The sequence below is a fragment of the Argentina silus genome, assembly GCF_951799395.1.
Source record: "Argentina silus genome assembly, chromosome: 14".
Lineage (NCBI taxonomy): Eukaryota > Metazoa > Chordata > Actinopteri > Argentiniformes > Argentinidae > Argentina > Argentina silus.
Window position 1 is genome coordinate 6,808,147 of NC_139668.1, and position 12,758 is coordinate 6,820,904.

Sequence of the window (12,758 nt, forward strand, 5' to 3'; positions counted from 1 at the left end):
GAATCCAATGGGGGGAAAAGAAATACACAAAACCCATTGTAGTTGTGAACAAAAGGGCAACTAGCAATACGTCCCAAAAGGGTAATACAACCTTTATTTAGAGTGGAATGTATTATTGAGAACACTCACTCAATAACATCACATGGTTCATGTTTGTGCCCTTTGTTGTGAATTTTCATTGGTAAATTAGTTTATTCTTTATTCAGACTCCCATTATAACCTGGCGCCTTAGCGACCTCTAGTCTTACTGGAATACACAAGACATTACAAACATTTCATGTCATTACAAACATCTCATTCATTACAAAAGACAACAACATCACATAAGCCATTACAACAACATTACAGACATTATAACAACATCATAAAATACATCACACGACACTGCTCGGTTATACTGCATTTTCTGCTAGCAAAGCACATTCCCTACATCTTAAAGTAATGTTTGCCTACTTCTACACAGACAAACACCTGTATTGATGAACTAAAATGTCTGGAGGACCAGGTAGTCTCCACAGTTAAGTATTTGAGTCACACTGTTCACACATTACTGATGGTATTGACCCTCATTCCACATTCCATCCCATGCATTACAATGAGCCCGTCGATGAGCCCGTCCTCCGATTTCTACCTCCACCAGCTGTAGGATCCCAGTCAAACGGATGTGTTTAGGATACACACTGTGGGACCAAGTGTCAACACCCAGGGATGTCAAGTGTGTGTGTGTGTGTGTATGTGTGCGTGTGTGCGTGCGTAACCGATGTGAATCAGCTTAAAGCTGTTTCGGTGACGTCACCCTGGACAAACATGACAAAAAATAAATATACACTATGTAATTTGTTTTGTGCTCAAGATCAATACACTGTACCTGTGTAACTCCATAGGGACATAACAAAGCTCAATAACAAAGCTTAATCCATCTAACTCTATTACATGTGATCAACAATTCTACAAAATGATAAAGGGCGCTGTTATGCTGTTGTTGTTGTTTTTTAAATAGCTTTTCCCATGACTTTTCCTGGAATATGGTTGACCTTGTTTTCAGAGATGTAAAAGAGCAGCCTTGTTTGGTCCCAGGAGGAGGGGGAAGCAGGGGCCGGGGTTGTAGCTAGGCCAGAAGAGAGGGGAAGCCTCATAGCATCAGCCCAGTGAGATCTATCTGCCTCATCCTTTTCTCTCCTCCATCAGAGGGCTGCATGGGGACTTCAACAGCCTCCCCTGGACCTCATTCAACTACACATTGCCAGCTGCTCAACGAATCACTCACACAATGTGGCCACACACAGGCCAGGCCTAACATCTCTGAGACCCGCCTCACATGATACAGTGCGTGTGTGTGCGTGTGTGTGTGTTTGTGTGTTTGCGCATGCATGTGTCTTTAACAGGACACATAAACAACAGTACAATACACTGACTCTATAAGCAATTCTACAACTCGACAACTCTACAACTCCAGTGGTTTCAGGAACATTCTTGCCCCTACGTTTTCCATGAGGATTTGTTCTCAGCTTATTCATTTCAGTTAATTTCCTGAAGTGTCTGGAACCTAGATAGAACTGGCTGCTACTCTGTTGTAGCCAGTGTGTATTTAGTATCTGGGGGGCATCAAATGTACCGTAGCCAACCTACGTCACCTTTTTGATATGAGGAAAAGTCCTCAGGTATCAAACACGCAGGTTCTTACTTGTCAGGGGGGGAGCATGGGGATGAGGCAACTGAGGCAATCCAAAGGTTTTATTAATTTCATAACATAGGACCATAGTTACATTTTAGACAGTACGAATATATACATTACAAATAAAGCTGACAATATCAATAAAACATGTTTAGATGCATGCTCCCATTTCCCCCACACCTGTAACACTTAAAGGGATAGTTCACTATTTTACACCGTATAAACCATCTGACTAATAAGAGCCTTTTCTCAATTGTTAGGAACATGACTCCTCGTTTCCTCTCCCCTCCATACCACTCATGTCCTACTGAAAACGCATTGGAGGAGAAGATCTAGGTTCCTCCCCTTACATATTCTCCCCGATGCTTTTTGAGGACAAAGTGAGTGGAGGACTATGGAGAGCACACAAGGAGTTGTGTCCCTATGAACTTTTCCTAAAAATAGTGAACTATCCTCTTAACCAGGACACAGAACAGCTTTACCGTGTAACAACGGTTCTCTCAGGCTGCATGACACACAGTCACAGTTCATTGTTCAGATAAGAATGTTTTCTAGTGTGCATAAAACAACAACAGCCAGATCACATTACCGGTTCAGAGTAACATTTTTATCCACTATGACACATGACTGACTCATGGACTGAAATGTAACCTGGTCCCTCCAACCACAACCTCCTCATGTCTGCTTCTGGAGAAGTAGACATGGGAGGAGACAGGGAACGGGTTTGTGTTTGGGGCGACTTGTACACTTTGTGGTTTGGGCATAGAGAGGGAAAACTATGTCATTTGAACTTGGAGTGTAACACAAAATATGTAACAATCATCCGAAGAGTAATTCAATGTATTAACAGGATTACTACAGTCTCCAGGTCGGTGGAGGCTAGTGGAAGTAGAAATCGGAGGACAGGTAAGGAGGATGGGCTCCATTCATGGAATAGAATGAGGAATGAGTGTTTGATACCATTCCTCATTCCATTCTATGCATTACAATGAGCCCGTCCTCTGCTTTCTGCCTCCACTGATAAAAAGGTTAATCTTATTTATTAGAGAAAATCCCAATTCAATCTCCTCATATCATAATAATGACAACCAATGTAAGAGGAATGGTAAATGGGGAAAGGACCATAGCAGCATGGGGGAAAAATAAAACATAGCGATTCTATAGAGTACATTCCAAATGAAATGTGACTCTAAAATGGTGTGGCGGTGGAACAGCATGAAACCGAGGAATGCATTCCAGGGATTGACTTATTCCAGACAGGCGCTCCATCAGGCCTGTCAGCATATTCACTTCTGCCGGCTGTCTCCAGGGAGATGATGCTTGGCCAGTCTTCAGGTCATGACTAATATGAAAGTTACGGCGCAATTAAATGCTTCAGTGTTCGGCGTACGCTGATAGACATACTGCATATCATGACAAAACGATAGAGAAACATATTGGATGGTGTTATACAAGACAGCCATACAATGCTCCTCATTTTTGTTTACAAATACATTTGAATAACTTCATTTACACACCCCTGTGTGAGCCAAAGCACTAGTGGTGAAGGTCCAAGAGGTAGGGTGTGCCATGATAACATCACATCGTTGGCATGGCAGAGTTTGGTGGGACGAGAGACGTCCTGTTCAATCATGAGTGTTCTTGGCAACCGTCAGGCACTGAGGAACTGGAGGGCTTTGCTTGATAGATTGATTGTATCCCTCCGATGACTCAACAGCCAAATCTGGAACAGGCTTCAGATTCTTTGTTAATTATAAGGAAAGCCTGTGGTTATAAGACAGTACCATAAAACATGTATTGTAAAATAGCACTACCTAGTGAGCGATTATGATATTGCATGCACAATGTGCACATAAATATGCCATCTAACCTTTAACACTACCAAATTACAACCAGAAAACTGTCTGACAAAAAACTGTCATGTCTGATAAGTACTGATCAAATACAGGGAACATTCTGGAAATAGCATACTGTAAGGCTGTCATCTGGTTCACTCAAACTGTTAACTACTTTCACTCTCAAAACAAGTCTCAGGCTATGAGAACTGCCTTGTAGGAATGCCGCTATGGTTTGACATCTCTGTGTATAAACAGTTTATTTTACTCGTTCTTGGGAGTCTAAAGCTGTATGATGCAAACTAATTTCCATGATCTCAACGACCATCCATGGATTTTGACAGATCCTAAACCTTGTATGAGCTCACCGCCCTGTAATTGCTAAGGGACAGGGCCATACAAGAAACCACAGAGACACCAGATAGTAATTGCTATCAGACAAGGAGGGAAATACCTACATCTGCCAGATTAAGACTGGAGCTTTGGTGTTGATTTCCCCTGACTGTAGTACTAGAGAATAGTAAGTTTAAGACAGAAGCCTTTCATCAATTGTTAGGAACATGACTCTTCATGTCATCCACCTGCATCGTCCTCAAAAAGTATTGGAGGAACCTAGATCTTCTCCTCCAATGGCTTTTCAGGAGGACACGAGTGGAGGACAAAGGAGAGGATGCGAGGAGTCGTGTTCCTAACAAGTGAGAAAAGGCTATAGCCTGCCTACGGTGGTGAGTGGATGACAATGGTTACTAACATCCGAGTAATTGTGCTGTGTGCTTAGCTTGACTTTTGGAATTCATTAAAAATACATTCTCTTCTTTGCATGTTTTATTACAATTTTATGCAAAACAAATCTTGAAATAAAAAAAAAAAAGATAAAAAAGAAGCTGGGATATTCTATAGCTACAAAACTAGACAACACTACTAAAAAGTAAAATTTTCCGAGACAGATTTTTTTTGTGTGTGTGTCACATTAGGAGAAAAATGTTACATAATAAATATTGAATTTAACACTATACAATAAGGTGTATTACATGTCAGGACCCCACCTGGGTCTTGAGTAACGTGTGAATACACACAAACCTTTAACTTGTCTGCAGAAAGAGCATGAACACAAATATTTCGAATAGCAGGAGAAGGGGGGGGGGGGGCAATGTTTCATGCAATATACACAACGCAAGCAGAAATAAAGACAGTTTACGAAGGCATACAAAGTTCACAAGGTCCAGAAGAACAACTCTTCAATGTAGATGTCCTCTGCGTGGCCAGGGCTCACCTACACTGCGGGAGTCCTCTTCATTAAGTCGAATAGTCCTGTGGGAAGAGGAGAGCACAGAGAAGAGCATTAACAGCTTAATGGAAATTTGTCAAATAATCACAATGTTCTCAAAATCCTATCACTAACTATAGATAATCTACTCTAACATGTCTTTCTGTAGATTCTCCTTCACCCAGAAATGTTCATGATTGTAAATGTTTATTTGTAAAACATATTCAGTACTTGAACGACTTACAGCTCTGGGTTTCTTGTTCACTTTCATGTCGAATCTGAGAAAAAGAAGGAGACAGAAAGCTGGTTTTATGTTTTTCAGGATTTACTACAAACAACAGTAACCATGGTGACATAAAACACCACTACAGTTACTCCAGCTAAGAGACCAACCCACAACAACTAGAGCACCATATGAACACCTGTGTGGTGAAAGATTTCTGTTTGTACTCAACCTGTGACCTCCCCATCTCATTTTGGCAGGAAGAGCAGCTTTTTTCATAACTGGAATAGGGGAACTTGACCTTTGGAATGAAACCAGGGTCAAGAAATAAACTGAACTCTAAAATAGTGTTTATGCCCCTGTTACAAACACTCAATACTGTATCTAGTGTTGAGCCTACAAAATTAAAAGCTAATAACAAACACTCAATATCTAGTATTGAGTCTACAAAGTTAAAAACTAATAAAAAAATACATTACATATAGCTCATGACTTGAGAAAGGAGGATTGACATGCAGTATGACTGACTCAAGCTTAAAGTGACAAAGCTACAACTTAAAGTAAAAGAGCAAGAGCAACAGAAGCAGACAGGGAGGGAGGGAGAGAGTGTGTGTGTGTGTGTGTGTGTGTGTGGAGGGGGGGGGGGAGTCAGGATGGGGGGGGGGGGGGGGGGAGTCAGGATGGGGGTGAGTGAGGTCACAGAAGGCAGGATGTATCACCACAGGAAGCAGGAAGTAAAATTTCAGACTTACTCAAAGTCATAATCAAACATGGCAGAAGGACTGGGGGGGGCAGCATTAGGGGAGGAAGAGAGCGGTAGTAGTTAGTACACCAGCCTGACTCTAAAAGGCTTGTCCCCTAATATCACTACAGTCCTGACTTGTCAAATATTAAAATATCACTTTATATCCCGCCTTTCTACTTACTGACGTGATCTGGTGAGATAGCTGCCTGATACACCACAACGTGTAGCCGATGTGGCTTGGAACAAGTGTGATCATTTGACATTGACCGATGCAAACACAGTTTGAAAGGTTGGCATAATTCCCTTCCATTCCACAGATTTCACCTCTAATGAAAACAAGAGAGACTTGCCACTTGCTATGAACCAGATGTTTATACACTGCAGCCAATCAAACGGCCCCTGACTATTTTATAAAATACATGCGCTGACCAAGAAAAACAGAACCATTAAAAGAAGTTAAGCAGCTCGGCCAGAGAAACTTCAGATTTAGGCATTCATCATCCATGGCAATCTTATAAAAGGAGGAGAGCGCAGTGGGGACAGACTAAACACTGAGTTAGACAGGCGGTATGTCAAGTGCCGGACTCCTACCTATGCTTGGTTTTTGTTCAGTCTTAGCAGTAAAAGTCAGACTGAGGCAGGAGGCTAGCTCAATAACTCAATCCTATTCCTGGAGAGCCAGGAGAGCGTCCAGGTTTTAGTCCCAGCCTAGTGCTACTGTATCACACCTGATTGAAATAATCAGCTGGTCTTCCAAACCTTGATTAGCTGAATCAGGTGTGTCACTGCTGAGCCGCGACACAAGCCTGCAGCAGCTCTCCAGGACCAGGATGGAGGATCCCTGGTCTAGCGTCTATTCCAGTTTTTATTCATTCTCTTCTTCGGTGAAGGGGCTAGTCTATGGGTGTCTAGTGTTGCGTACCTATGCCTGTTCTTGTTCTTCCTCTTCTTGTGGCTCCCGTGATGGCTGCCTGAGGAGGAGGAGGCGGCCTTCTGAGGTTTCAGATCCTGCAGCGCCCCGTCAGCGTCCTCCGTGTCCTCCTGACTGGGCTCGTTCTCTTGGTTCTGGAGGTCCGGGGACGTGTCGCTCTCTGTCCCGCTGCCTGGCTCACCTGAGGGGGCCAGACACACAGACGACTACTTTTCACCCCCAGTGTTTTCCCTGAGATGTATTCTCCCCTCAGGCAGGGGTGCAGAGGCCCAAAAACCTGCGTCTGGGGTGGTAAATATCGGAACGAGAAGCTGAAGAGACTACTCACGCTTTTCATTCATGTGATCGGGTATCCCACCGAGGGCACAGACAGCCTGACAGACAAAGAGGAGAGGACAGCTCGATCAGCACTCATTATCTTGCAATGGTGCAGTTAATAACTGACCAGGAATAGACCTGACAGTGAGCAGGTAATATAATAATAATAATAATAATAATATATGCCATTTAGCTGACGCTTTTATCCAAAGCGACTTACTTTGCAGTGAGTGCATACATTTTTCAGTATATATGGTCCCAGTGGGAATCAAACCCACAACCTTAGCGTTGTTAACACCATGCTCTACCAACTGAGCCACAGAGGACAGAGTGAGGACAGGTAGAGGGCAGAGTGAGGACAGGTAGAGGGCAGAGTGAGGACAGGTAGAGGGCAGAGTGAGGACAGGCAGAGGGCAGAGTGAGGACAGGTAGAGGGCAGAGTGAGGTACTCACTGCTACAGAGGTGACTGAAGACTTGCTGAATAGACGCTCTGCCTCCTTGAACTTCCGGTTTCGTCGGTCAGTCTTGCTGTTGGAATTTCTGTGAGAGAACAATTCACCATAAAGGCAAGACGTATTGTAAACAGGGGTTAGAATAAATGCAGCTAACGCTTTTCATTTCTGAATGGAACATATAAAGCATTCCATGCTCAGCTTACTTTTGATTGGTGAGGTATCGGTCCCATCCTCTTATGATGTTCCCGTACATCTGAGTGTCTTCCAGGTAACTGCCCTCGAAAGCATAGATCTGTCTCTCCAAGTTCACCAATGTCTCCTGTGGAAAGAATGCAAAAGGCATGAGGTGACAAGTACTGACACTGACCAGGACTACATTTGACTAAAGCTTATAACAGTGAAAAAGCTAACTGCCATACAAATATTTAGCCATAAAACAGTGGCTAAATACATGCTACTAACATACATAATACATACATGCTAACTAGTAGGTTATGACTGCCCCTGGGAGGTTATACCTGGTATTACACCAATACCTGGACCCCCAGTACAGAAGCATTTAGCTAGTAAACATAATACATAACAATAGAACGTTGAATTGAATTGATGTAAGTTATAAGAGCACATTCACGAGATGTACTCATGCTTTGATTATCGTTATAACAGCTAGCTAACGCGTTAGGTTGCGAGCCAAACTGATTTGCCGGTACTAGAATGAGAGGCAAGGCCTACATTGCTAGCTCGCAGCGGCCTACTTAGCGAGCATGCTAACTCCCAAATGAAGCAGAATTATGGCGTAAAATAAGTAGCAACCGATATCATGTTGTCATTTTCCAAATGTAAATAATATTTAGCAAACGTACAGCCAGTTCTTGTTTCCTCTTCACCAGCTCCGAGAGTTCCCGACGTGTGTCAGGAATCTGTGGCGGTGTCGCCTTCGCATGCATCGCCATGATGAATCTCCGAGAAACAAAACAGTGGCGCGTCTTTGAACGCAGTGAGAGAGCACAGGTCGGTAATACCGTCACTGACCACACGTCGGCGCTACACGACAGACAGAGAGTTGGATTTCGAGCCAACGTTGACTCGTTGACATGGTAACATAGCTATTCCATCAGGATACATTTGTATCCACACTCAGGAGTTGAAAATGCTGCTTTGCTACAATATTTCCGAGTGGTAAGAGATCATTTGTGACAACACTTGGCATCAAACACGTGTCTTTTACGATGATGAGTATTATATTACGATTTCTAAAAGGAATAATGACAATTCGTTACAGTGACAGTATGATTTATGAGCTACATTTCACAACTTAGTTAGTTTGTGGAAGTTAGCTTCCTTGCCATGCCAGGTCGTTGCAGTGTGTATAGCTGACTCACTTCTCTCCAAAACAGATTGACAGGCGATGCAATTACATGTCATATACTTGTCTTACTCCTGGCTAAGAAACAATGACGGGTAAACTACACAGGGGCATGAATGAAAGTGAGTGTCCCTTTTCTCTTGCCTTACCTTGTAAATCACAATAGCCTCTCATTCATCTCATGTGACTTTAGTCATTATTGTTTCTTTTACCTTCATCTAGGCTGCAAACTTCCAGGATACATTTCATCAATACCCACAAAATACCAAGTAGTGGTGATAAGCAACAAGGAGAAGAAGGGGTTCTGTTCACAAACTAAGAGGTTCTTTTCAGAAGACAGTCAGGTACAGTCGTTCAGTAAGTCTACCGACAAATCAATCAATGCATTCATCCACCCATTCATCAAATGACTGATAGGATTCTTTTTTTTCACAGAATGAAAACCCAGGGCCAGCCACATACATTTCTCATATGTCTGCTGACATTAGCAGCCCCTCCATCTCAAAGAAAGGCACAGGCGGATTTGCATCCCAGGTCAGAATGATACACTAATCACTAGGAGTTTAGAATTGACATTCTCCTCATCATATCTTTCTTCCAAATTGTGAAATTCTTAAATGATGCCCATAGTAAAAACACATCATCAAATCACTTTTCCAAAACGTAAGTTTAAGTTTGTTACTAGGATACCTATTTAATTCACAAATAATAATATTTTGGGACCACGATTATATACTTGAAACAGATTTTTGAGTGAAGTACAGCTTTTTTGATCTTGTCTTTGTGTATTTTTGCTGCTGCGCAACGGATTGCCTCTCTGAGGACATTAAAGTTGTCAGAATCTGAATAATTGCCGTATTCTCTTTTCCACTAGGCTGTCAGAGTTCCCCGGAACCCTCAGAGGGGAATCCCAGGGCCCAATGCATACAATCTGCAGGCCTCTTTCATAAACAAGCACAGCTTCGGCAGGGGGGGCTCCAGAACCTTCAGACTGCCAGTAGCTGTTCAACTTGATGGCCCCAAGTACAAGACTCCAGCCCCTAATCAATACAATGTATGTAATATTAGTATTTAAGGTTATTTAAACCATAGATTATATAAGAAGAAGGTAGAGCCCTATGGAAGTCACTAAGATTTATAAGATAAGGCTTAGTGTTGTGTATGCTATTGTGTAAGTGTCCTGAACATGATATCCTGCAGTTATGTTATTTTATTTCCTTTGGTGTTTTAGGTGTCTTTTGGTGGAGTGGAGAGAAACGCCATTGTGTCTGCTCAGTCAGTATTTCTATCAAGAACAGGACGCAACTCTATGTGCTTAAATACTTTAAAAGGACCTTCTCCATGTAAGAATAGTCTTACTCTGTATGGAGTCAGTGTGTTTTTTGTTCTTTTCATTGGCCTGCATTGCATTGGCTCACCCTCAGTTATAACATTTGAACATGAATTGATTTGCCTCGTTTCCTAAAGGCCACTACACAGTGAATGATGCCGTAACTCAGAAGTGCCCCAAGGTTCCCCTCTCCTGCTTCAGGTCCAACACTGTAAGGATCCTGTCTCCTGTGAACCACCAGGTCCCAGGCCCAGGCACCTACAGTCCCTACCAGGCTCCTGAGCCAGTCAAGAGGACCATCCTACCGTGAGTCAAATCATTGGACTAGCACACACATTTTTCCTATAATAACATCTCTCTAATGTGACGTGATGTGATGTGATGCTGTTCCTATGATAACATCTCATCTCTGTATCCTGCATCCCTTTCATCCTTGTCCAAGGAGGAGACACTTCCTGGGGATATCAGCTCCTCCTCTGTTTCTTCCTAAGAACCCTCCCTTGCCGGGCCCTGGGCAGTATGACATCGTGGACTATGGGGGCCCGTCCAAACGCTTCATGTCCAGTGCTGCATTTGTGTCTGGGACGAGCCGATGGTCCCAAGACCTGAAGGGCCAGGGAGTGCCAGGTCCAGGTACTTGATTGATTGGTTGATTAATTGATTGATTTGTTCCTTGTCATACTGGTGGTCAGGTGACAGTGGCAATTTTTATTTTCAGTTATAAGCAGTGATACAGCATGTTTTGTAATTGACTGGATATGATGTTTTCGGCTATCATAACTCATATTCTTATGAAAAGGCATACATATTTGGTTTACGTGCATGATGTCTTTTTCATTTCAGGTTTCTATGAACCAGAGATATCGTCAAAGCGGTCCTTCTTATACAACCACTCCAAGAACTGGATTCCAGCATGAAGCGCTTGAGGCAACTCACATAATGTTTGTGTGTGGGTGTTTACAAGTTAGGAAGAACATTCACACCCAGTGCATGGCTTTATCAGTGAGTTCCCATGCAAATATCATATTTGTGTTTCTGAGGCTGCTTGTTATGAGAATTACCGGTAGTTTCAATAGATTTGTTTGTACTGTATGCATGCATGTGTTTTACTGTGACAAAAGAGATTAATACAAATCACTTGAGGCATTCAGCTGATCAATAACAATATTTCCATATTTCCAGTTTATCCGTTATCAGTATGAAACAAATAGAGATTGCATGCCAAAGAAGAAAGCCCCAAGTGCCAAAGAAAATTATGCAATATCCAGGGGAGGCTGGTGGAGGTAGAAATGAGAGGACAGGCTCATTGTAGTCCATGGAAGGGAATGATTCCATTCCATGCATAACCATGAGCCTGCCCTCCGATTTCTACCTCCACCGGCCTCCCCTGTATTCATCCTGGGGCAGGATTCAATCAAACCAGCACAGCAGAAAATCCACATCTTGAGCAAAATCACTTTCTCCAAGCACTATAAAAAAAAGTAGCATTAAAATCAAGCTAACAGCTACCTTACTCAACCTGAAATGTACCCTGTCATAGATCACCCACAACAGGCAGACTGAATAGGATATGGCTGTATGAAATTGGGCATGTTCTACAGTAATGCAGTATAAGCAGAAATATCCCTGACGTCTACTGATCTAGACATGATGCACAGTCAATGGTATTGGGGCTGCAACTGCTGGTGCTGCCAGTGGTCAACCACAATAACAGCTGGGTGCACAAGACCACATAGCCGCACCAACTGTTAGGGCCATGCTGATGGGTGGGGAGCCTGTATGTGAGCAATGTGACTGAGGACATGCAACAGGAATGGCTAGCATGGCTTACAGGCGAAAAGACAAATGGCCACATCAGTCCCTCTCCTCATGTATCTCCTCTGCTGTTCTCCTTAGCTCATCCAACCTATCTCCTTTATATCTGTCTGAGAAAATGAGGTTATCTCATACGGTATAGCATGGCTTATATGCAAAAAGGGAAATGGCCCCTTCAGTTCCTACTCCTCCTGTATCTGCTCTGCTATTCCAGTTAGCTCATCCTGCCTATCCCCTTTATATCTGTCTGAGAAATGAGGTTAGTGCCATAGTACCATTAACCATTGCCTCAATTATCCCCTGTTTCCTGTATGTCCTACCACATAGGCTACTGATCCTCATTAGTGGTTGTTCTACTAGAGAAATTAGCATGTGTCAGACATGGAGTCTGTTGTTCTTCGTGTAATGTCTTGAACCTCTGGATAATATGCCTCAGAATCATATTTGTGGGTATTTGCTGCATATGAGCTTCAGGTCAGGTTTTGTCTGTAAGACAGTTTTGACCATCAACAGGAGATGAATTCATCTGTTTTGTGCCAGCTTGAGTTATTCTTAAGAAAATGTACGACTAGGCTCAACTGTTTCAAGATCAGATGATCATCAATAATACACATAATTGTCTTAACTGATGAAATGAAGAACATTGAACCTTTTGTATTTTTTTTAAATATGTTTGCTTTGCACTGTTAAATGGTTGATAAACTATGTGATAGAATTGTCTATACAGTCAAAATGATATTAAACTACAACACTGAGGCTATGAATGAATATTGAGACTTGAATGAATATTGAGAGCA

General features: G+C 42.5%; 2 protein-coding genes across 3 annotated transcripts; one reads left to right on the forward strand and one right to left on the reverse strand.

Moving 5' to 3' along the window:
* Positions 1 to 4,347: 4,347 nt before the first annotated feature.
* On the reverse strand, positions 4,348 to 8,430 carry meaf6 (MYST/Esa1-associated factor 6). 2 transcript variants are annotated; one of them, XM_083685447.1, is made up of 8 exons: positions 8,314 to 8,430; positions 7,654 to 7,769; positions 7,448 to 7,535; positions 7,005 to 7,050; positions 6,668 to 6,857; positions 5,233 to 5,301; positions 5,022 to 5,055; positions 4,348 to 4,821 (listed from the first exon to the last, which is right to left on the reverse strand). In XM_083685447.1, exons 1-8 carry the CDS (start codon positions 8,401 to 8,403, stop codon positions 4,807 to 4,809), a joined length of 648 nt encoding a protein of 215 aa, XP_083541573.1. In that variant the 5' UTR covers positions 8,404 to 8,430; the 3' UTR covers positions 4,348 to 4,806. The 2 variants fall into 2 exon arrangements, with proteins under 2 accessions (XP_083541573.1, XP_083541574.1); XM_083685448.1 differs by lacking the exon at positions 5,233 to 5,301.
* A 474-nt stretch (positions 8,431 to 8,904) lies between these two features.
* On the forward strand, positions 8,905 to 11,063 carry stpg1 (sperm-tail PG-rich repeat containing 1; the record flags this gene model as incomplete). The annotated part of the gene is made up of 8 exons (XM_083685044.1): positions 8,905 to 8,938; positions 9,039 to 9,160; positions 9,252 to 9,350; positions 9,691 to 9,870; positions 10,048 to 10,159; positions 10,284 to 10,452; positions 10,589 to 10,779; positions 10,990 to 11,063. The coding sequence occupies 8 exons, from the start codon at positions 8,905 to 8,907 to the stop codon at positions 11,061 to 11,063; spliced, it is 981 nt and encodes a 326-aa protein (XP_083541170.1).
* Between the last annotated feature and the right edge of the window lie 1,695 nt (positions 11,064 to 12,758).